Raw genomic sequence first — 25882 nt, 5'->3', positions numbered from 1 at the left:
TTTAACATATAAAGACTTTGTACAATTTGGAGTACTTTTTTCTTTAGCAGGATAATAGCACAAAATTAGAAGTACCAGTAGAAAGGACAATTAAAATGTCTATATAAGTTACATTAAAAATTTTTAGCTACATGGTAGACAAACTCACAAGATTGAAATAATTTTGTTGAAAATAACATGCCAAATGTTAAGTGCTGTATCTTCATCAGTTTTTGTTAGTCATTTTGTTTTAATCTTTTGTGTGTGTGTGTGTGTGATAGTACTGAAGATTGTTTTTTTTTTTTAATTAATATCTTAACAGTTAATCATATCCTTCCAAATTCACATAGCAGTCATTTTTTTGCTACAATGATGTTGACTTTATTGATGCAGAAAGATTAAGCCATTTAGAATGTGACCAACTCTTCTGAAATTCAATGATACAGACCATATTGATAGTGTGCTCAGATTTTGAATTGAGTATTCATGGTTTGCAACCTATTTTAACAAATAATATTACCTGGAGTTATATGATAATTTTAGCTACCCCTTATAAAACAAGATTCTCAGAGTACAATGATGGTCATACCGTTTCACTGAATTGTCCTTATGGTTTTGTAAATGAAAAGTAATTGAACTATTGTCAAAATACTAAAGTATTAGATTACTAGTGGACAAGTTCTGCTCAACTGAGAAAAAAAAGTTGGACACAGTGTGTACATTGTACACAATTGTATTTACTATCCAAATACACTTTCATTTTATTAGCAACTCTTCAAACATTCAACAATAAACTTGACAAAATGTGTATTTCACTGTGTGAAGGTTGTTTTTAAACAACAGCTAAGTATACAATTAAAACAAATTCATATAACAAATGTCCTTGGCAATAAAACCAATGCTGTTCTTCCACCCAAGCTCAAGGGTGGACATATTACAACTTGTACAAAGTAACCTAAAGATCCTTGGAAATAAAGAATGTTCTTTTACATAAACTTGGAGTGAATATAGTATCTATACAACATAATCTAAGCTTTCATAGAGATAAAACCAACCATTATTTAGTCAAACTTGGCATGGACATATTACAACTTTTACAACATAACCCAACTGTTCTTGGAAATAAAACCAACAATAGTTTTTCACCCAAATTCAGAGTGTACATATTACAATAACTCACAAGCAGTACAGTTATAATAATAATAATAATAAAAAAAAAAATATATATATATAAAGAAAAGGTAAAAATACCATTCATACTCAAAGCACGTCTTTTACTCCAACGTTTATTAAACATATGACAAACACAAATTTATAGTAATATGACTGAGAAAGAGGTGGTTGTTATGTCATTGACACTGAGCAATTTTTTGTCTTAATATTTTCTCAACTGGAAATTCCAGAAGAATTTGGTTCCTGAACCAATGTTTGTTTCGATAAATGTAACTGAATATCTTCAAATTGTGTTTGTTTTCCTAGGATTTATTAATGAGAAAGCTAATCAGTTACATTGACTCCATTACAGTACCTTAGTTCACTGTATAAGTACTTATCTAGTGGGCACTATACAGTGAACTACTAAAATATTAGATCATATTAAATATGCTAAATATCCTTCTAAATATTTGAGAAACATGAATTCATAAAATTAATGCATTGCACCCTTCAATTGTACAATGTACTATAGCCATGGGTTGCAGTTTAACTTGTAATTTAAAGAATATTTTCTTAAAGAACAAAGTGAAATACATTGCAAAGTAACCAATGTCTCCATTTCATTAACCCCTTTTACTGGAGCTGGGACATCTATTTTCCTATCCTTCCACTTCCTCACAACATGACTTGGGCAAGTGATTCCCATTGTTATTTGAAATTGCCATGCATGACATACAGGAGTAAGAAAAACTGATCATACTTATTGGCATCTATCCTAATGTTGATATATGGTTTTTCTTAATGTTTTCCATCCCCATTGCACCAAAACATGCTGGCTCTTTTAGCTGTGGAGGTTATAATGTGACAGTCAGTCCCACTATTCATTGGTAAAAGAGTTGGCAGTGGGTGGTGATGACTAGCTGCCTTACCTCTACTCTTCCACAACTGAAGTGTGGATGGCTAATGTAAATAGCCCTCATGTATCTTTGCATGAAATTAAAAAAAACAACTTAATGTCTTCCGCTCAACCCTTCAGTAATCAACAAGATGCTAAAGTGGGTATGATAACTTGGTGCCAATCATTTCCTCATCACTAGTGCTGTGAGTAGTAACCGTAAAGTATTATATAAATAAGTTTGATGCACTTTATATAGATAGCTTAGAAAGTAATGAAAGCGAGTTAAGTGGTGTTCAAGTTATGATGATGAAGAGGCAATGAGACAAGAGGATGTGAGCTCTCCATCTAGTGATGGTAGTAAAAATGATGGACATAGAATCACAAGGAAGGCATAAACAATGAGAAATGTGTTTCTCAGTTGTAGTAGGAGGGTGGGGAAGCATTGGCAAATGTATGTCCCAACTGCAGCATATGTACTACACATATAATTGACACAAAAATACTGTAAGAAAGGAGAAAAATTATAAATATTAACAAATTTTAGATATTTTTACTTTAGTATTTCTAAAAATAGTGTGGGTATATCAAAATTATTTCAGCATTAAGGATTATGCTGCCTTAATATTTTTTACAAATCTCAATTTGCACATGCCCACTCTTTCCACCATGCAGTACTTTGTGGACTGTTTTTTATTTTTCCCCTTAAAAGCAACATAACACAATAGAAGAAAAAAATTACTTGAAAACCTATAATTTTTGGAATTAGCCTCTAATGATTCCATCCTTACTAACATAACAAATGAAGTGAGCTAAGCAGGTCACAAAATCTAATTCTGTCTAGTGTAATTATTGCATCTTTATATTAATTCCTAACAAAAGGATGGTGTCCTGTCCTTAAAATTTATCTAGTCAAATACTTCATGGTTTTTCAAACTATGCTCCACAGAGCCCCTGGGCTTTGCGAGGAAATTATAGAATGTTAACAAGTGGCGTACTTTGTGGACATATTTGCCTATCTAATTGAAGTGAATGTAACAATGCAGGGTAACATACTTCAAAGATCAGAGTAAAATGGAAGCACTTCAACATAAACTAAAACTTAGGGGTGAATGTTTACTTATGAATGAACTTGATTGCTTTGAAAATCTGTGGTTTTTTGCTTATAAATGAAATTTCCTTAAGTGAAGATGCAAAAGTTTCAATCTTCCAGCACATATCTGATTTGTGTACAATTATTGGGAAGTACTTCCCTCCTCATTTAGAAGAATTACTTTGGATTCACAATCTCTTTGTTGACTCTATAAATACCAACAATTTGCCTTTGAAAGAGAAAGAACAGCTTTTAGAAATTTCAACTGATTACACCCTAAAAACAAAATTTCAGCAGGAAGAAATTACATAATTATGGATTCAAATGGCCATGGAATACCCTGAAATAAGTAACAGAGCTTTGAAAATTTTGATGCATTTTCCAATAACATATCTTTGTGAGCAAACATTTTCACTGTACATAGCTACAAAGGCCAAATTTAGAAACAGGCTAAATACTGATGATGATGCAAGCATATAGGTACCAACCATAATTCCAAATATTGAACTACTTTGTGCACAAAAGCAAGCCTGTCTGAGCCACTAATAAATATATAAGTACACTGTAATTTTACTGATGTAAATTTTGCAAGCAGAAATTTTTGAACAAGTAAAATTAAATTTTGATATTTTTAATAAATTTATATTCTAAAAGCTTGAAGTAAACTTTATTGGGTGCTAGTGACAATTGTTTCAATTTTTAGTGTTGTTTTTTTTTAAGGCTCTGGAAAGTTTTTTTTCTTTTTGATGTGAAGCTCTGCAGGTCTAAAAAGTTTTGGAAACCCTGAATTACTTGACTCATCATTTTCTGCTACAAAAATAATAGACACTAAAAGTACTCTGAACACCACACACAGAATGGGATAAGTTCAAACAGTCTACTATATTTCATCCATAATAAACAATGAGATATAAGGTAGAAAATTGAAGCATTCATAATGTTGTAGCTCATTTGACTAAAGCTAATCAACAAGTGTGTTATGCTCAGCTTGAGATTTAACTTCACCAGGTGCATTTATAGTTTGACACATTTACTGAAGAATATTTTATAGTGCCTTAGGCACCACATTTTTTAATAAGGAAAATAATTACATAAAAACATTGGTCCATACCCTTGAAACACCAAATACGAACAACATCACTATGAGCAGATTATGTAGAATTTCAATGTAGTACAGAGGAAAATGGAAATTTGTTTACTTCATGCTAAACAATGCTCTTTTAGACTTTCTTCTACATTACTATATTAACGTTTCACATTTTATAATACTCTGTTATTAATAAATGCATTATCATATGAAAATATTCTCTTTACAAAATTATACTGGTAGCTTCTTTCTCTAACCAACTACATATACTGGCAATTCACTCTTAAACAGATCACAATGTTATATTACAAATGGTCTTAATCTAATAACTATATTTCTCCAAAATACTGTTGCAATACTACAAAAATATTTTGTTTACAAAACAATAGTAAAATAAACTACTACATATCCAAACTGATCATAATACCATTTAAAAGTCAGTTTTGACTAAATTATTTTACACATTTGCTCTGTTATAACATTTTTCTCTATCCTTAAGCCTGTTCTTAAGCTATTTCTATATTAAAACAAAAATCATCTTCACTTGGTAAACTAGTTTTAAATGAATTGTTTCTAAATGAAGGCACTTAGCTGATTAAAAGTGATTAGGACTTTAGAGAAGCATTAACATATGGTAGCTATATTCTGTAAATAATTTTATTTTTATTAATAAATTGTTTTACTTTCTTTAAAATTATTTTAAGCAAAGTATTCTTGTAATTGTCCTTAAAAACAGGTATGTGTGCCACCCATAACCATAAAGTAATATTTTTACATAAACAGTTTATATCTCATATAAAATATAATGTTCCACCATTCTGCAAAAGTTTCAACAGTTCATCCATTTAGGAAATTGTATTCTGCTTATTCTTGTGTGTATATGTACTCTTAAAACAAAAAAATCTTTCCAACAAAAAATTTATATTATATCACAATCCCCATCACATACAGATCAGTGTTCTACACATTAATATACTGGAGCAATTATTCTCAAGTACACAACGATGATCTCAAGAGCAACTGATGATTATTGTTTTCAAAGCAAGACTTCCTTATTGTAAAAGCTGTAACTAGTAATAAAATAATACAAAAATTCAAAATGAAGATGTTAATTAGTATACCCTGTTCAAAAACTATGTATTAATAAAATATATCATATATCAAAATGCAATTGAACACCCTGTTTTTTTTTTATTAGCTTCTGTGAAGACAACAGTCAGTTTTGACACATTCTATCACAGTAATTTTTGTTTTGTCAGGATAAGTTACCGCAGCAACTCAAACAATGTCAATAAAAAATAAAATGCTAGTATTTTCTTTTTCTTTATTCAAACAGCAAAGGGAAGGCCCATCTTCCCAAAGCATTTGGCATATTAAATTTCTTTAATAGTATAATAACATCCTTTCTAAAAATATAGTAAGTATCTGCCTAGGTATCAGACAGATTATGATACCCTGTTTAATTCACTTTCACATACATATTAATAATCAAGCTTACCCCAGTTACACATAGGTTCAAATTTTCTGACGAGCTCTAATATTGTTTACTTCACTTCCACACACAGAGCAATATTTTGTTGATTCCTGTTTCAAGTAAATAATATTGCCCTTCTTTATAACACAGTCATATTTTTCTTCAAGCTTAGAGCTTCTCTATTACTTATATTCATTCACCAAATGTATACAACAACCATTCACAGGTTCAGAGCTACCCTGTAGCCTTTATTTCTTCATCACAGATACACAAGAATCTTATAAGCCTACAGCTCTTCTACTGTTCATATTCATTATATGTATCTTTAGAGCAACTATGTGTCTTAGTGTTTCTTCTTAAGATGTATATAATGCTCTTTCAAGTTTATAGCTTCTCTGTTGTTTGTATTTCTTCATCCCATGCATACAAAAAACATCTGTTTGATTTTATCTAAAACTTTGCAACTCTTTATGAAATGTTCACAATAAATTTTAAAGAGTTAAGGTCTTCTGATTTCATGTTTCTTCATCATATGTAAACAGCAACCCTTCACGACTAGTTTTCTAACTTCTTATACATAGAATACTTCAAGTTTTAAGCTTTTCTATTATGTCATTTCTTCATTACAAATACACGACAATCCTTTGAATTGGGTTTACCTGTAATGTCATAATTATTCATCCCAAATAAAACAATTCCTCAAGTTTATAGGTATTCTCACATATGTACACAGCAATCTTTCTTTATAACTTCTCAGTACTCTTTCATAACATATATACAACAATCCTCAAACATTGGGACTTCTTTTCTTCATCTTATATATAAAATAAACATCACAGGTTAAAGCCTTACTGATGCATGATTTTTCTTTTTCACATTTACACAAAGAACCTTCTTTTAAATTCCACTTCTTCACTCTCAAAATATACATATTTAAGTCCCAACATTCTTTGTTGAATTACTTTTCTTGAAGGAATAATTATTATATTTTTTTCTGAAGGTTATTTGAAAAGCAACAACAATCCTTTCAACTTAGCCACTATAGTCTCACCTTCATTTCTATTACATGCACAAAAATTATTTAATATGATTGTACACCACCTTTTCTATTCACATACATAAAGAAATTCATTTAAATTTAGTCTCTATGAGCAAACCTTCTCTATATGGTCCAGCATTCTTTCATATCACCCACTGAACACTTAAATTCAGTCATATTTTGTATACAGCTTCAACTTCCTTTAAAATATACACTAAAAGGAAAGTGGAATTTCACTTTAGCCTCCTGCAGTGAATTCAAAATGACCATATCTGTTTAAGAGACTCTCTCTAGCATCACCTATTTTAAAAACATAAAATCTATGATCATTTAATTCATGTACACCCAGACCTTTTAACAACATCTACACACAAGTTCAAGTTTCTACTTCTGTGGCTTCACATACCGAGTGAATAAAAGATTTCAATTAAGATTTTTGTTTTTATCTTAAACCTACTTCAGAAAATCTACACAAAAGTTCTGTAAATTTACCGTTTTGAGTTACCCTTCTTTACATTTGGGTCTTAAAGTTATTTGCACATGTGAGAAAAACTTTTTTTTGTCTCCATGTTTGGAGTTTCTCTAAAGTTCCATCTTTTTAATTTTTCTTCAAAGAAACACAAAACAACTTTCAGATTAATGTTTCTTTGTACTCTCACTTTTGTGACAACACTTACTGAAGAATTACAAAATTCTAAGCTTTCTCTGTAGTACCACATCACAAAATCTTAAAGTGAACAGTTTCTCTGACCTTTTATATTTCTTATGATACAGATGAATAACAATTAATATGTAAAGCCTTTATACAGCACTACCTCATATCCTACTGGATGTGTAGAAACTAAAACTGTACATAACTTTCAAAATTGTTCAAACAAATTATTTATTTTAAAAAATGCCAAATTCATTATTAAAAGTATATTCAAGAGCACATTAATCACATGTTTTTGAAATCTTCCTGGGCCTTCAAATTGGCTATGGTCTTCTTGATACGTAGAGCTGTTAGCCGTGCAGCAGGGTTATGGTACCAGCATTCTTTCATGATCCTAGACATAACTTGTAAAGCCTGACAATAGAAAAACATTAATGCTAAGATCCATAAGCACAGTTAATACAAGAAATAATTCTGAGAAAAGAAACTGTAGATGGATTTAAATATTTTAAAATATATGAAACTGACAAGCTAACTGATACCTCTGCAGTTCAAATTGTCTAAAAATATAAATATTGGTAAAATTATGTTTCTCTCACTTTGATCAACTTATTATTATTATTACTTCTTTTTTATAAGGTAATGTAACTTCTTATCCTTATGAAAACCACCAAGTCATGACAACATCAAAAATATAGACAGCATTAACACAAACACACTCTCATACTTTCAAATGCAAATAAACTGAAGTTTCACATAAATTTGAATTATCAATCTGTATACAGGCTTGATGGATTTGAATGGCCTCATAACCACCTGCTATTGTGAAACTAGAGATAAATCTGAGTAAATATGACAAATTTAAAAGTTTGCAATGCACAAAAAATAAAAGTTTTTAGTAAATTATCTTTACTAAAGATTTGTCTATGAACTTTATAAAGCCTTTACTCAGTCAATACAAGTGGAAGGTAATTTTCATACTTCATTTCCATGAGAGCAGATCCAACAAAATACGTGTGGATGAAACATCCACTCTGTGGGAAAAACTTGGGATGAGAACTGATTTACCATTAAATGCCTGGAACATGAAAAGCAAGGAGAACAATCTGATGATATGGGCCAAAAAGAGAAAATACAATGTATGAAAACAAAAAAGCCTGAAGTGAGTGCCCCTTTACTTGGAAATATAGGAGGTCACAATGGAATTGTCTGAATGAAGCATTAGCATCTTCCCTTGCACTATTTCAGAGCCTGAAACATAACTTATCAAACTGTTAGAAGCTCTGCAAGATTGATAAAGAGAGAACATTCTTCAGGTGTTTTAAAGCCATGAATTTCATATTCCCTACACAAGCTGGAGAGAAATATCTACAAAAAAAAATGCATTTTAGGATGTGAGGGTGGGAGAGGGATACCTACTGCCATGCTACTGCTGTACAACTACCAGCAAAGGTTGAGTGAGCTCGAAACCAATAGTACCAGACAATCCAGTGTATTCTTGTAAATTTTTCAGTGATCCTGTAATGACCCCACTGAAGGAATAAGTAAACCAAAGGATGTTCATGTACCCAAAACAGAATAAATTACATGTGCCAATGGAAATGACGATGGTGTTAAAAGAATGGCTTGTTTTATGGCCTGAAAGCAGAGAGGAGAAGGTTGGGCCCAACTGATATGGAAATTGAAAAATACCCCTAAATAAACAAGGAACTGTATGGAAGTAATAGTAGACTTCTCTGTTTAGTTGAGAAACCCAGCTTTCCCAGATTCAGATGAAAGAGTCTGAGTGTGAAGCTCTGCCAAGTGACAGGAAGGAGTGAGAAGAATCCAGTCTTCCATATAAATGGTAGATGTGAATGCTCAATGAGTGAAGATGATGTAAAAAGGATCTGACTATCTGGCAAAAGACATTTGAGACAGATGCAAGACCAAATAGTAGAGTACAAAACTGGAAAATCTGTCTCTCATGTAGAAAATGGAAAAAACCAACGTGACAGTCCATGACTGAAATATGAGGGTGGACATCTGCAATATCAGACTTTGTCATCCATAGACTGGATACAACATACCACTGGAGGAAAAGAAATGACTCCATGTTAAACCAAAGATGCTGAAAGAAATGACTGAGGTGAGTTAGTTGTTTGGTGTCTTATGGTACAAAGTAATTAGGCTATCTGCACCAAACATCCAGTAAAAAGTTAAAGTAAAATTATTAAAATTCATAAAAAGAAACAAAGGTAAAACAAAACAAAGTTTAATTTTTGAATTAAAAACATAAATAACATTAAATCTAATTTTTACATCTATTCTACAGCAGTAAGATAAAAACTATAGTAATACAAGTTGTAAAGGACTTTCTGTAGCATAACTGTAATTATCATACCTCACCAGGATGACTAACAGGTAAGTACAAAAACCACTGTCAGTCACCTAAAGTTGGCCTTTCCAGTCCAGGTTCAGAGTTATTTGACGTTATGGCTATTTTCAAAAAGTAATAAAAGTTTTAAAAACTTGTTGCAAAATTTTAATTATAACTTGCTAGGATGACTAACAGGTAGTTCAAACAGCAGGGTTAGTCACCTAAAGTTGGCCTTTCAATCCTGGTTTAGAGTTATTTGACATTACAGCAATTTTTTCAATTTCAAATCGAACTAGATATACTTTAATTCTTAAAAGAAACTCACATTAAAAAAAGGTCTAACTTATAAATTAAAAACATAAATAGCATTAGAAAGATTAATGGCCTTTAAAAAAAACATTTTCAAGGTGGACAGTGTCACCATTGCCAATGCCTAACGTCATGGATAAACCTTGGGGCAAAACATGTTTAAAATGGTGATGTTGTTGAGTTTTAACAACAGCAAGACATTAAAATGTGGCTTATTGTGACCCGAGTATCACACAGACAACACATAAGTGAATCAGTCCCAGATAAAAGAAAACAATGACTTACAAAACTGTGACCAATGCATAGTCTAGTTGGAACAACTTCCTTCTTCTAATCCTTATAGAAACAAGACGGCCAAAGTCCAATAGAGGGTTTTATTTGGAAAAGCTTGTTTTCACATTGCTCACTCCAAGTCGATTTCCAACTGGCACAAAGCCAAGCCTTGAATATAGGACCATAGCCCATGTATGGAACATGCATAGCAGTGACAGTGCCAGAGCAGACAGATTTAGCTGTGGTGTCGGTGAGCTCATTCCCGTGAATACCAATGTGGTCTGGTATTCAGAAAAACTGGACAGAAGTAGATGTTAAAAAGAAATGGCCCAGTCAGTTTTGAATATTGGCAAGAACAGGGTGAGAACTAACATGAAATGATTACAGGGCCATTAGAGAACTAAGCAAGTCAGTATAAATAGTACAATTTGAGTACTGCTTGGCTTCCATGTGATCCAGGGCACAAGAAATGGCATCCAGTTCAGCAGAAAACACAGAAACTGTAGAGGGATTCTGCATGCAACCAGTTAATCACAACAAACTATGGCAGAGCCCACAGAGTCACCTGATCTATCCTTATAAATAGCAATAGAAGGATGATTTGAAAGATGTTCAGCAAACAACAAACAGTACTTCCAATTGGGAGTATCTGCTTTTCTTGGATGACTTACAGAAAGGTCACATTTAGGGATTGTAATAAGCCATGGTGGAATGGGATGACCATTCAAGGACAGACCCAACTCATCCAACTCCGCCTGGACATGAAGGCCAAAAGGAGCAACAGCAGATTGTCCGTTCTGAAAATGCAAGGTCCACCAAGGAAAAAAACCACAACCTCAGGTGGGATGCTTTAGTAAAGACTGAAGTTTTGAAACATGCAGTAGAGACAGTTGCAAACCACGGAAGTGTAGAGGTTCATGAAACTCAATGTACAAACTCTTGACAGGAGAAGTGCAAAAATCCACCATGCAGAACTGAAGCCCCAGAAGGTGACGAGTCCACCATCTTTAAGCCTGAGGTCCTGGCAGAGCCACAGACCAATGACCCTTAGTCTAGTTTTGATCAAATAAGAGCACGATATATCTTCAGCATTGATCTGCTCCCAAAGTGGTGGAAGAGAGGACAGGGAGGATATTTAGTGCTCTTGTACATTTGACTCATAGCTGCTTGATGTGTGATATAAAGGTCAGCTTATGGTCAAAGATAAGCTCCAAGAACTTTATCTCAGGTTCCACAGGTAGCACAACTTCACTGATATGGAGTTCAGGAACAGGGTGAATAACCTGTTGGCAGCAAAAGTGCATGCAAACAATATGAGAGAGAAGTTAAAACCCTTTGCTTTGGTCCACTTTGTCAAAGCAATTGGACGGTAGTTTGAGGGAATCTTGGGATCCTTCCCAGGCTTAGAGAAAGGTAGGACAATAGCCCAGTGCCAGCCATGAGGAAAAATGTACTCCTGCCAGATCTGCTTAAAAACAATTATAAAAATAGCAAGAGAAGCAGGAGATAGATGGTGCAGCATTTCATAGTGTACATCATCAGGTCCAACTAGTACTGCCAGACCAATGAAGGGCCAGTTGGAATTCCACCAGTGTAAAATGGTAATTACAGTCATAGAGACAATCAAATTGAAAGGAAAGAGGTGATTACTCTGCCTGAATTTTGATGGCTAAGAAGGTGGAGGATGAAGTAGAAGTGCTAGATACCTGACAAAAGCTTTCACCTAGAGTGTTGGCAATGCTCCAGGTATCAGCTACTTCCTGGTCATCAGAGAGCAATACTGAGAGGGAGATAAAATTATATTGCCCACTGACCTTTCGAATATTGTCCCATATGACTTTGGAACTGGTGATAGAAGATTTGTTGGTTGTGAACTTAATTCAAGATTCCTTCTGGCTTTGATGTTTTACCCACCTAGCATATGCATGGGCCTGCTGGAAAGCGATGTGGTTCAAGAGCGTGAAATACCTACGAAAAGTATCCCTGACCCATTTTTGAGCTTTCTGTGCCATGTGACAAGCAAGATTCCACCATGGGCAAGGATATCATGGAAAACATGTCGAGGTTTTAGAAATACATTGAGTAGCTATCTGTATAGTACAGTCAATTACTGCTGTCACGCACGTTGATGGCTTACAGACGATGGCAAGATCAAGTTCTGCAAAAGCAGTGAAAGAAGGCAGTTGGCTTGATTCAGCTTCCACCAGGACATACAGGTCGGGTGGCATCGACCATAGCCAGTCTCTCTTAAAATTGTAGGAAAATGATCACTGCCTCATGGGTTACTGTCAACCATTCATGAAAAGTGGGAAAATAGTAAAGAGGAGCAAACTGAGAGATCAATAGCACTAAAGAACTGACTAGGAGCAGGAAAATAAGTATCAAAAACCAGTACTGAAAAGAGAAAGGTTGTGTTAAGAGAGCATACACTATGGAGTAACCCCTCCCATCAATATCAGCACTTCCCCAGAGGGGATTATGTCTATTAAAGTTCCCCAGGATTAAAAAGGGAGATGGCAATGGTTCAATGAGAACATCAAGGTCTGATTGATCATAGGTCTCTCCAGGCAACAGGTAGAGGGAACAAACAGTGATGGTACAATCCGAAGAAACATGGATGGCTATGGCCTCCAAGGGTGTGTCGAGCAGCAAAGACAGAGTGGGTACATGCTGATCAACCAACAGTGCCACCCCTCCATGCACTCATCCATCACACAGGCTGTCATTTCTGTACAAAGAAAACTGCTGAAAAGATGACTGTACTGGCAGGTTTCAGAAATGTTTCCTGTAAGGAAAGACATACAGGATGGTAGGAAACAATCAGTGCTTTGATGTCCTCCAGTTTAGAATGTAAATCTCGACACTTCCTTTGTATCAAGGTGGCCATTTTTATTTATGTATAGGCGAATTGGGTGGAGAGCCCTTCTGTTTACAACCATGTCTTTTTCTTTATTTTCTTTATTCAAGGAAAGCCTTTCGACCTCCATGGATCCTGCTCTGGGTTGATTAGGCAGGTTTTTGTTGTTAGAAGAGAATTCCAGTGACCAAGGACATGAACGAATGATCGTTTTGCATCTTGGGGCAGGAGAAGATGTACACGAGGAAATACCCCTACCCAGAACCAAATGAAGTGGTTCTTAGAGTTTGCTAGAATGAATGTTAGGGACAGAGATGGGTGTTAATGTTGATTCATCAAATTTTTTAACCATGGGGGTCAAAAAACTTCATATAATTTGAGAATGATACTTTTGGAGGCACAGAGAGATCCATCTGCACTCCCACTGTAATAGTGGAACTAAATGCAGCATCATACACCCAAAATGAAGTGGTAGACAGCAACTTTCAAGCCTTAAGGTGAGTAATGTTTTGAATCATCTTCATACACTGCATCTCTTTTTCTTTCAACCATTTAGGGCAAGCATGAAAGTAGAATGGGTGAGAGCCATTGCAATTAATGCAATGAGGGTCAGTTTCACACTCACAGGCATCATGATCCTTGCCACCACAATGAGCACATGTTAAGGAACCACAACATGATATCTTTGAGTGACCATATCTCTAACACTGGAAACGTATAAGAGGATTTGGAATGTATGGCTGTACCTTGCAATTAAGATAACCTGTCTTGATGGTGGCAGGTGGACACGGTGATGTAAATGTTAAAATGAGGGCATTGGTCAGCATCATAATTCTATCTTTGCGAGTGGAGATACACCTCACTGCTGAAACCCCTTGGGTGGAAAAATCATTGAGAATATCTGACTCGGGGATGTTCTTCAAATCCCTCTCAACAAAAATTCCTTGTGAGGAATTCAACATAGCATGAGGTGTAACCTCAATATGTATATCCCCAATCACCACTGAATGTAAGAGGAGATCACTGTGTTTAGATGTGGATGTTTCCACCAATATGTCACCAGAGTGAAGCTTTTTAATTGACTTTGGAGAGCCAGCAAGTCCCTCTAATCCCTTCTGAATAAAAAAAAGGGAGACATTTGCCCTAAAGGTTTGTCTGAAAGAGAATGTAATGTAAGAAAATGAGGTACAGACAGGTATTACATATGTTGAAGACTGCTGCTCAGAATCTTCAAGATGTGGTCATTTACCTATGGACTGTGTTTTCATGATTTTATCTAAGTTTTTTTGAGGATCCATAATAAAAAAGAATTTTTGATACCCACTGACCCCACCCACCATGAAACCGTATGAGAGGATGCACTACAATGCCAAACAAGGATAATAAAACAAAGCAATGTCAAGGTTTCATGAGCACTATACCCAAACACAAGCATTAGATACAATGTCCACAACACCTGTTAAGAACATCCACTGATACTTAGTTGACCCTAGTCCAAGTGCACCAGCCAAATGATCCTAGGGAGCTATTCCAAGGCTACCCGTCTACAGGAAGTCAAGGCCAAAGTGGTGTGTTAGGGTTGAAACCTTCAACCACAAGGATCCTCTCCTCCCTTTTAGGAAAAAAAGATTCTCCGAGATTTTTTAATGGTCAAAGGAAGAATTTGAATGCCCTCAAGCAAGGCATGTCTCTTGCCAAAGGATCCAAGAAACAAATCACTAATAAGTGACTAAGATTGTCTGAAAATTGAGAGCAAGACATGTGAAAAGCCTCAGACAGAAACTGTTGTAAAAGAAAACAAATCCTGGAAAACTGAATGTGTGTAAGACTAATAGAAGCATCAGGCCTAGCCCCCCCCCAAAAAAAAAAGAAAAGAATTTAACCTCTGTGAATCTAAATATGGGTCCTCCAAGTAATGATGAGCTAATGCATGCTGATTCAATAAACAGGGAGTACAAGGCATGGCAACAACCTCCCACAACTGATCTGCAAATGTCTGAGGATGCACAGCAACGTCTGTACTAGGTAATTAGACAAATGATTTCCTCCTAAAAAGAAGGAAGAAGAGTCATATGCCATAGGAGAAACCTCAAGACATCACAAACTTGTACCAGTTGCAAAAAAAAATGATGCAGGAGATGTAATGTTTGTTTAAGGCTTGTGATTAGCGAAGGAAAGAGCCACAAAAATTCTCTCTAGTCCACACTTTATCCCCCACAAGCTCAGCTTCCGAGCCTACAAGAGAAGAAACATCAGACCTCATGTAAGACTCTCTATGTCTGATGGATTGGATATCCCCTGTGGAAAGGATGCCTCTCTCCAGTGCCCGAACAATGCTAGACTCCAGAAGTGCAAATCCAGAAGTACTAGAACACTCTGGATCAGAAATGTGAATGTGAGAACTAATATCTGAAAAGTCTCTTTTCTTACACATTTTTTGGTAATTGAAGTTAAAGAAAATAGACAATAAACTCAAATCCCAATAATACGAGTTTTAAAAAAAACAAAAAAAATCTACCAAAGCATTGGTATAATGAAAGTTATACAAAATGTACAAGAAACCTGCAGCAAAGCACATAAAACTATTGTCCTAATGTTTTGTCATTAAGAAAATTGAATAGCAAGTAAAAACCAGGAAGTTTATATACAGGTCTGGCATAAGGGTGGATTGAAAAAGGTAGAGACAATCACAAGATTTAAATCACTATATTAAGGTATAAGAGTTAAAGGAAGCAAAATAAAATTCATACCAGTAATTAAGACAAGCAGAGAATGGAAACTTTGACTGGGACAGTGCTATGGTGTGAGCAGAAGTAAGTGTTTTTTAGAAACTACATTTAATAGTCATAAAATTTAGATAGTTTTAGCACTTGGTAAACCTCAATGAAACTATCAAATCTGGTGTCTAAAATGGAATGCCACAGAACTACTGTAATGTATCTAGCTTTCAAATTAAGCTACAAACAAGTTTAAAATTCTGTTAACAAATAAATTAAAGCTGACAGTTTATGCCCCCCAAAAAAAAAAAAAAAAACCCAACAAAAACAACTATGACAAGTTTCATGTAAAGGAGCATCTGTAATTTCTATCGTTTATAAACACATCTATCAGCGATGAAGAAATGATATACAACTCTTGAAAGACAGAATAGATGGAAGGAAATCTTCTGGAGCATTTGACAAATTTAGGTATTTCAGCAAATAGAGATGGTAAGAAATTTACATTTTATATTTGTGCTTAAAATTATGCATAATTGGTGTTCTCAATTGGTTGTACATTCTGAGAGTCATATTACTGAAGATATTAAATGTAAAGTAAATAATTCTTTGTCTATAACATAGCTAAGTGTGGAAGAAGTTTTGGAGTTAAAACTTAATAATATAAAAATTAAAGTTATGTTTAACACCAAGTTTATTGATGTACATTGATAAAAAAGTTGCCGTATTTGCATTTTCACCAAATCTTACATGTAGGGTTATTCAGTATAATTACAGGAACGAAGTCAAGCAGGTATGTACAAATAGTATCCAACTTTGGCAAGAATTACAGAAATACATTAACCTCCTATGGGTTATTGTAATCACATGGACTGTTTTTAGTTTACTTCAGTAACTTTTATATAAGAATCCTTTATGTCAGATACATACAGATGTTAATTTTGCAAAAATAGAGAAATAAACACACACATTCGTAGTTCTGCAGCAAATGTTAATGATAATTTACTGGTCAAGAACAAGAGTGTCAGCCTACTAATGAATAAGTCTTCTCACATGCAGCCTCTCTGTTAGCCAGGTGTCACATTATCAAGCACTCCTCCCAATCAAAACATTTATACATTAGTTAATTAATATACGGAAGGATAAAAAAAACATTAACACAAACATGTTACAATAAATATGAAACAGATTAAGTGCTCAAAAAGTGTTTTATATTTGAAAAAAAATTTTAAATGTGCCTTATTACTGCTTAATTTTGCATATTCAATTTATGTTTCATGACTGCTGCTACTTTCTTTACTGAAATAGATTAAATTACGACAGGAAAAGATGTTTGTTACTTCTGCTTATGGTTTATATACAGAGCAGTCAGGCATATAATAAAGACACTTGTGGGCCTGGTCTTTAATGAAAGGTTCAGTAAGTAACATGTTATAATTATGTGTTTAAAAGAAATAACAAGAAGTAGGAAACAAATATTAATCCAGCTTCTGGAGTTTTAATAATTGACCTACATCACAGGATTGCCATCTATTTGGAATAGCTGGTCTCTGTTTGTCAGTTGCCACTATCTTCCTCATTTCCTCTATGGTAGGGTCAGAAGGTACCACGTCATAATAAGGAAGCTGGTAGTCTTCATACATTCCTATATCAAAAGAAGAGGGCTGCTCTTGTATTGAATAAATGTTGTGGACTGAAAATGACTTAACATTGTAAAGTACTTTATGAAGGATTAATTCAATTTATACAAAATCAGTTCCTTTATCCAAAACATATGTAACTGATTTCAGAATTAATGATGGAAATAATAACACTCTATTACCCTTTCCACTACAGTATATAATGAAGTATGTGACTGTGCTACAGTTTAATAGATGGAGCATTTTATTAACGACTAGACTTCAGTCCAAAGTTGAATGTAGTATGTGTGAAAAAAAGTGTGAAAAAGAAATGAACTATTTAATTTTATTTCATGCATAATGGCTTCAAATGCTGCAGTGTTATATGAAACCACAGCAAAACATAAAAATAACTGTATTATAAAATACTTCTCAAAGATCAAGGCTTTATATTGTTGTTGACAAAACTGCTAAAAATGGTACTTTCAGGTTAAACATATTTCTACAAAGTCTACTTTATAATGGGAACATCAGCAGGATAAATCATGAAGTGATACATTCATGATGCTAGGAAAGAATGTAGGTTTAAGATATCAATTTAACACAAAAATATGATATCATATAACCCAAGTATTTTTAAAAGATGGGCTTTCTAAAGTGCTCATGTTATGGGTGTATCACATTTCTGTGTACATTTTCACGAAGTGATACTGAATTTAACCAAACTGAGTGAGTTTAAGAGCAGAAATTGAAAGACTTTCCACCATGCTTGAGAAATGACTGTCGTTGTTTTTCTTTTATATCTTCCCATCAAGCAACTCACTTGAGATACTGTGTGGTATTATTTAAATTTCACTTTTCTTATTCAACAAGAAATGTTAGATTTATCCATAATACCTGGCACTACTCCTGTGAATGCCATCATTTACATTCTCAGATTTTCAGAGAATAACAAAGAAACAAAAGAAACTAGAACAAAAACCACAGACTTAAATATTTTGATAATTTCTACATTAAATTAAAAAGGTATAAAATACACTGTGCGTCTCTATACCACCCTAATATAACACAAAGACTGTATCTTCACTGTGCGTCTATATATTACACTAATATAACACGAAGACTGTATCTTCACTGTGCATCTCTATACAACCCTACTATAACACAAAGACTGTATCTTCACTGTGCATCTCTATACCACCCTAATATAACACAAATACTGGTTCTTCACTGTGCATCTCTATACCAACCTAATATAACACGAAGACTGCTTTTTCACTGTGCGTCTCTGTACCACCCTAATATAACATGAAAACTGTATCTTCACTATGCGTCTCTGTACCACCCTAATACAACATGAAGACTGTATCTTCACTGTGCGTCTCTGTACCACCGTAATACAACATGAAGACTGTATCTTCACTGTGCGTCTCTGTACCACCGTAATATAACATGAAGACTGTATCTTCACTCTGCGTCTCTATACCACCCTAATATAACATGAAGACTGTATCTTCACTCTGCGCCTCTATACCATCCTAATATGACATGAAGACTTTATCTTCACTCTGCGTCTCTATACCATCCTAATATGACATGAAGACTGTATCTTCACTCTGCGTCTCTATACCATCCTAATATGACATGAAGACTATCTTCACTGTGCATCTCTATACCACCCTAATATAACATGAAGACTGCATCTGCACTCTGTGTCTCTATACCACCCTAATATAACATGAAGACTGTATCTTCACTCTGCATCTCTATATCACCCTAATATAACATGAAGACTGTTTCTTCAATATCATTCATTATTTTGTTCTAAAACTGGAAGCGATACAATAGTGGAAAGCTGCAAATATTGTACATATTTTTTACTAACTGCCCCATTTCTTGCTATTTTATTATTAAACACCCAAAAAACAGAATTATGTAATGTACACCTGAGGAAGCCAAAGAGAATAAAAATCAAAGTCACAAATATGGTATACTCTACAAAAAATAAAATAAGTAAAAGAAAATAATTACATAACAAATTGTTAAACCTGAACAACAGTTTACTGAAAAAAAAATTACATTTTAAAGAAAGAAAAAGTTTTATTCATAAAATGTATGCAATGTATGAAAGTAACTTGAGATTTATTTACTTTCTTCATTTGTGGACACTATATCACAAAATGTTAGAAAAGAAAATGCATACCACCAACAACATTACAGCGTCTAGCAACTTCCCACAGTATTAGTCCAAAGGCATAAATATCAGCTCGTTTGAAAGAATCAAAATGGTTCTGATTCATTGTTTCATCAAGGACCTCAGGAGCCAAATAGCGCTTGGTTCCCACCCGTAGGTTAGAAGGAATGTCAACTGAATTGGTGGAAGAGTCAAATCGTACAGCAAGTCCCAAGTCAGCAATACAGCATGTTCCATTATTTTTGACGAGGATGTTTTTAGTTTTCAAATCTCGGTGAGCAATTGCTGGTTTTCCTGTAATTTAATAAAAACACAGTGTTGAACAACAAAATTATGGTTATAAATGACAGAATTAAAGGTTACTTCTAAAGTGTTCAAAAATGACAAACTGCACTCATGTTCACATTCAACTATAAACTTGGGTTTCATTGTTTTATTATTTCCAGAACTCATTAAAATTACTTTCTGACAGTAAAATGACAAATGTACCTCCAAACATACCATCTGTAAAGAAGTAGGTTAAATTCTGCAGAACATTTTTTCAGTCAATGCTCTCTATAAACAAATTAGAACAAGCTTTGATTTCATATTAACCCCATCAACCTAACTGTAAATTGACCCATGAAACAAAATTTTATTCTCCAATTAAATAAATATCTGCTACAAAAATATAAGAATAGTTAATAACCCATTTACTACAGCTGAAGATGAATAAACTAACTCGGAGCATAAACCAATAGCTTCTGTATAGACCTAATGAACCTCCATACCAATTTTGATAATGATCCATCCACATCTTGCAAAGTAGTTACATGGCATTCAATACACAGTATTATTATATTTATATGGATAGCTGATTTTATCTAACATTATCACAGCCACTTTCATTTCACAAAACTTTCCAGAATCATGTTATCATTACAACTATTTTTAGTACAAAATAACTTCATATTACCTTCGTTTTTAATATTACCTATTAAAACTATGTTTACTATTGAATACTTTTACTTTCTTTCTGTACAACAGATCTGACTCATAACATCTGTACAGTTTTTATCTACCCATCTAAGTTTTTAGAATTACCAAAAATTTGATTTTACAAAATAAATTCACATTATTCTAATTTTTATGTTCTTTGACTTTAAATTTATCCAACTTGAAAAAATATCCAAAGTATCAGGGTTTTACTTTAGCTAAGTATGTACTTACCAAATAAAAGATATTATTCATTTCCTTTGATTGATTACAAAGCATTTTAGTGACTGCATAATTAGAGATGCAATACTTAAGGCTTCATTACTGTCATAAACATATGAAACAATACTGAATTGTCTGGAATAACTTTAAAATGTACAGACAGTACTGTTGCAATAAGTGGTTGATAAATGAATGAATGTTTCATTGTTTCTAAACATTCAACAATACATAAGGTTAACATATAGCTTTACACATTTATAAAAAGCTATTGTTTTGTGTACCACTGTGCTTGTATAGGATATTCAGGTGTTAGATATTAGGTACTGTAGGTGATTCACTACAGTTTTCTTGTTAACTTAAGTTAATCTGAAATAACTGTTACATCAGAAATTAACTGTTTTGATGCAATATATAAGATAGTTTGCATTACAGGTAAAAACAAACATTTTAGAAAGCATGAGAAAAATAAAGGTTAGCATGACCTCAGATCTATGCAAGTTCCAAACATTTTTTAATTAATCTCAAGGTTCAGTATATTCTACATAGTTCCAAGAAAAAATTTAAGCTTCTTCATACTTTGAATATTTTTTTATATCCTTTGAGAATTCTTTATGTATCAAACATTCACAATCAACTTTAAAGCCTCCCACTTATTATTGCTTTTAACTTCTTTATGTCTCAAACATCCCAGTATACCTCAAGCTTTATACAATAAAATATTTCAGCAACATTCCAAACTATTATATCTACAATAGTTCTCTAACAACTTTAGATTCTAGTCTTTCTCATACATTTTCCCACTAATCTTTATGTTTGCAATGCCCCACATATCTCCTATGTATGATTTCTTCAAGATTCTAAATATTTTGTTTTCAAATTACATCCTGAAGGTCCTCCATATGACTTCCATACCTATTTCACATTTAAAATATCCTCATCGTTTACATGAATTCACTTCACACTTTTTCACATCAGTGTCTAACTATCACTCAGTTCATCTTTAACTTGACTCTTATTAACCCTTAAACACTAGGAATGTTGTAAGTAGTAGCATCAATTGATGATGGCTGCCATTTAAGGGTTAAACATTTTCTAGATAACCTTAAAATTACCATTGTGTTTCAATTATCTACAGTATAACCTTTAAACTTGTTATCTGCCCCAGGATTGTTGAAATGATATAAAAACTTATTATGTACCTGAGAGATATTTCATTTTACCTAAAAGTTAATGCCTATCTTTATTATGTCCCAACTATCTATCAAGTAGCCTTTAAAATTAAACTTTGTAGCCCTATTATTATAACTGTTACCTTGTGTTCCAAATATCTCCATGTGAAGATGTGCTAATCCATTGATTATAGAGTAAGCCATCTTACACATAGTAGCTATATCAACAGTTGTTTTGTTCAGGTAGTCAAATAAAGATCCATTCTCATGGTAATCAGTGACTAGCCACAGTTGAGTCCATGTTCCATTGTCTATGTAGAGAAATATGTTGATTAGATACAAGATATGGGTATTCTTTAATGAAGTTACAGACAATATTAGAAAATACAATTTTAATGCTTTTAAAATTTAATTTTTGACTCATTTTATCCACTTATATGAATTATAATTACCTGTCTATTTCAGATTAAAGTTTGGAATAAAACTAACTAACCATATTATCTCTAGTAAGCCTTGATATATTTAGAAAAACATATGTTTAATCTATATCATTACATGAGAGTACGATGAAAAATTAACTTAACAAAGTTCACGATTACTGAATATAATGCACACAAGTCTCTGAAACTTTCTGTAAAAGTAACAACATGTTTTGCTACCTTTGTTATCAGCTGCAATAAAACCAAGAATACTTTCATGGTGAAGCATCACAGTCTGGTATATCTCAACTTCTCTAAACCATGACTTCTCATCTCTAGAGGAAAAAATTTTAACAGCTATAGGTTCACTTCTCCATCTTCCCCTCCACACTTCTCCATATTGGCCTTTACCCACCACGTCCATAAGTTGTATCTGACGAGCAATACTTCGTTGGACAAGTAATGGTACTCCTGTCGCAATTAACATACTAGAATTACCTTAATATTTATTCCATCATAAAACATAAACTTATAATATTTTATAAAAGAGTCAGGGGTAGCCTTGTCAAGATTGATCTACCATCATTTTAAGATACCATACAAATTTCTGCTAAATAGACAAAAGTTGTCTGTAATACACACAAACAAGTCTTAATGCTCTAGTGAAAAGTATCAGTCTAGATATATTAAATGTAGTTCAATAATCTGCAAGAAAAATTAGCCACAATACCCCATAAAGAAGATGAGAGATTCATGCAAAAATCATATGTTCTGTGTTAGACAACGTAGAAGATCCACATGCAAATGACACAAAGCATCTACTTCATAATACAACATTTTTGAAATGTACAGTAATACCTCTCAACACACATTGCTTATTACTCAATACAAGTGTTTGTGGATGAATACAAAGACTTGTATCTATACAATAGGTCTGGGAGGGATACAATCTGCAGGACACAAGGTGGAAAATTAATAGGCTTCAATCACTATATATAGTCTTGTTGCAGAAACTGAAGAAATGATTAACTTAATCATGAACAAAGTAAAAAGTGTGTATAAAGCATCACATAAAATTGCAGCAAAGTATACAAAACAGCACAGTCTCTACAATTAATATCAGAAGGCTCATTATATTAAATGGTCCAACTACTTGTTATAGATTGTGAGTTGATGAAATAAATTACAAAAAAAAAAAAAAAAGATTGAAGGTGAATGCAAATTTTTTTTTTTAAAATTAGACACCTATATCAATATTAAAGAAAACATCACAATATCCTATGGGTGATGTGGAAAATGTACATAGAAGCTTCTCTATAGCAATTATTCCTGGCTTATCTTGTACGATACTTCATTGTGATGAATAGGTACAATCTGCCACCAGTATCCATTCATTACAATGAAGTATTGAGCAAGATAAACCAGGAATAGTTGCTGCAGAAAAGCTGTTATGTACATTTTCCAAATACCTGTGTCAACACTGAATGACAGTTCTGTAAGTTTTTTAACTATTTTGTTTAAATTCTCTTCTCTGTAAAAGGAAACATAGCAGTTGATTAGTATACAAGGCTATGTTTTGGTGTGCAAGATTTCTTTCTGATATCCATATGATCTATCTATTGCACTTACAGACTTTAATCATTTACCTCAACTGATTTACATAGAGCTTTTGTTTTTTAAACCCCTTTTAGATTAATTGCTTAATCACATTGGTTATGGATACTTTTTATCTCAAAATACTTGATTCTTTATGAAAACTTTCAAATAAAAAATTACAGATATAGCTCTCCAACAATATTTATGCTAACTTCATCTCAGCAAGTAAATGTTTGTTTATTTTACTTTTGAAACATCAACTATCATGGTAATTCTACTTTTAAAATACAACATTCAATACATCTGATAATTTTAATTCTAATAAAATTAAGGTTCAAAAAATTTACCAACACCTTCATTTATTTCATCATTCACTGATGTTGGTCAGATCCATCATCACTAACTCATTTATCTGTAAGCCTGTATAAACAGGGTGCTCCAAACTGCTATGTAATGTGTAGTGCACGTACAGTTGAATAAGGTTTCATTAATGCAAAAACGTGTTTGACACTAAAAAAATTAATTTTTAAAGCACCCCTTGTATAAAAGTGTAGAACAAATTGTGATTCCACAAACCAAGATATGAAGTTAAATAATAAATAATTTATATTTAACTAAATATAAAGGTAACTTTCTATACCATATGATCTATCTATTGCACTTACAGACTTTAATCATTTACCTCAACTGATTTACATAGAGCTTTTGTTTTTTAAACCCCTTTTAGATTAATTGCTTAATCACATTGGTTATGGATACTTTTTATCTCAAAATACTTGATTCTTTATGAAAACTTTCAAATAAAAAATTACAGATATAGCTCTCCAACAATATTTATGCTAACTTCATCTCAGCAAGTAAATGTTTGTTTATTTTACTTTTGAAACATCAACTATCATGGTAATTCTACTTTTAAAATACAACATTCAATACATCTGATAATTTTAATTCTAATAAAATTAAGGTTCAAAAAATTTACCAACACCTTCATTTATTTCATCATTCACTGATGTTGGTCAGATCCATCATCACTAACTCATTTATCTGTAAGCCTGTATAAACAGGGTGCTCCAAACTGCTATGTAATGTGTAGTGCACGTACAGTTGAATAAGGTTTCATTAATGCAAAAACGTGTTTGACACTAAAAAAATTAATTTTTAAAGCACCCCTTGTATAAAAGTGTAGAACAAATTGTGATTCCACAAACCAAGATATGAAGTTAAATAATAAATAATTTATATTTAACTAAATATAAAGGTAACTTTCTATACCTAACTGTAAAATTTCCATGATGAATTCATTATTTTGTGTGTTGTGGCACATTTTAACTTGCAAGTTCTAATAATGAACACATAAAAAACCTGCAAAGAATATTATATTTTCACTCATCTGTATTAGGTAATCATGAATACAATAGTTAAGATATTACTTTCAAACTAAAAGGCTTTTGGGCTACTTTGAGCAGACGTGGCAATGACCTTCAAAATATTTAAACTTTTAAAAACTCTAAGGAGTTCCAGGATTGTGGGAATTCTAACTTTATTGTTGTGCCCTTTTTGTACAAGCTGATATCAAATTCAAACATATTTACATTTGTTAGACAGCTGGTGTTTGTATCTTTTTGAAACTCTGGATGCACATGACAAAAAAAAAATCAAGTGTATACACAATGGCATCCATAAAAATGCTATTGTATGAAACTAACACAACATAGAAAACAATATTAGATACTTCTATTGCTAGCAATGTGTTTATAATAAATAAAATACTGACACATGGTAGGTAATGTTTCACATCA

At 33.0% G+C, this 25882-nt stretch overlaps 1 protein-coding gene across 1 annotated transcript in view; it reads right to left on the bottom strand.

Annotated features, from left to right (window-relative positions):
* Nucleotides 1–715: 715 nt before the first annotated feature.
* LOC143255911 (TGF-beta receptor type-1-like) overlaps nucleotides 716–25882 on the bottom strand; it is a 116953-nt gene continuing 91786 nt past the window's right edge. The window contains exons 5-9 of the mRNA XM_076512333.1: nucleotides 22728–22958; nucleotides 22212–22379; nucleotides 19712–19996; nucleotides 17404–17534; nucleotides 716–7788 (exon numbers count right to left, since the gene is read on the bottom strand). Coding sequence (XP_076368448.1) covers nucleotides 7660–7788; nucleotides 17404–17534; nucleotides 19712–19996; nucleotides 22212–22379; nucleotides 22728–22958 — 944 coding nt within the window. The 3' untranslated portion in view covers nucleotides 716–7659. The remainder of the gene's footprint in view (nucleotides 7789–17403; nucleotides 17535–19711; nucleotides 19997–22211; nucleotides 22380–22727; nucleotides 22959–25882) is intronic.

Source organism: Tachypleus tridentatus, chromosome 7 (assembly GCF_004210375.1).
Source record: "Tachypleus tridentatus isolate NWPU-2018 chromosome 7, ASM421037v1, whole genome shotgun sequence".
Taxonomy (NCBI): domain Eukaryota; kingdom Metazoa; phylum Arthropoda; class Merostomata; order Xiphosura; family Limulidae; genus Tachypleus; species Tachypleus tridentatus.
Note: the sequence above shows the minus strand (reverse complement) of the source record. Positions and strands in the feature narration are given on the sequence as shown.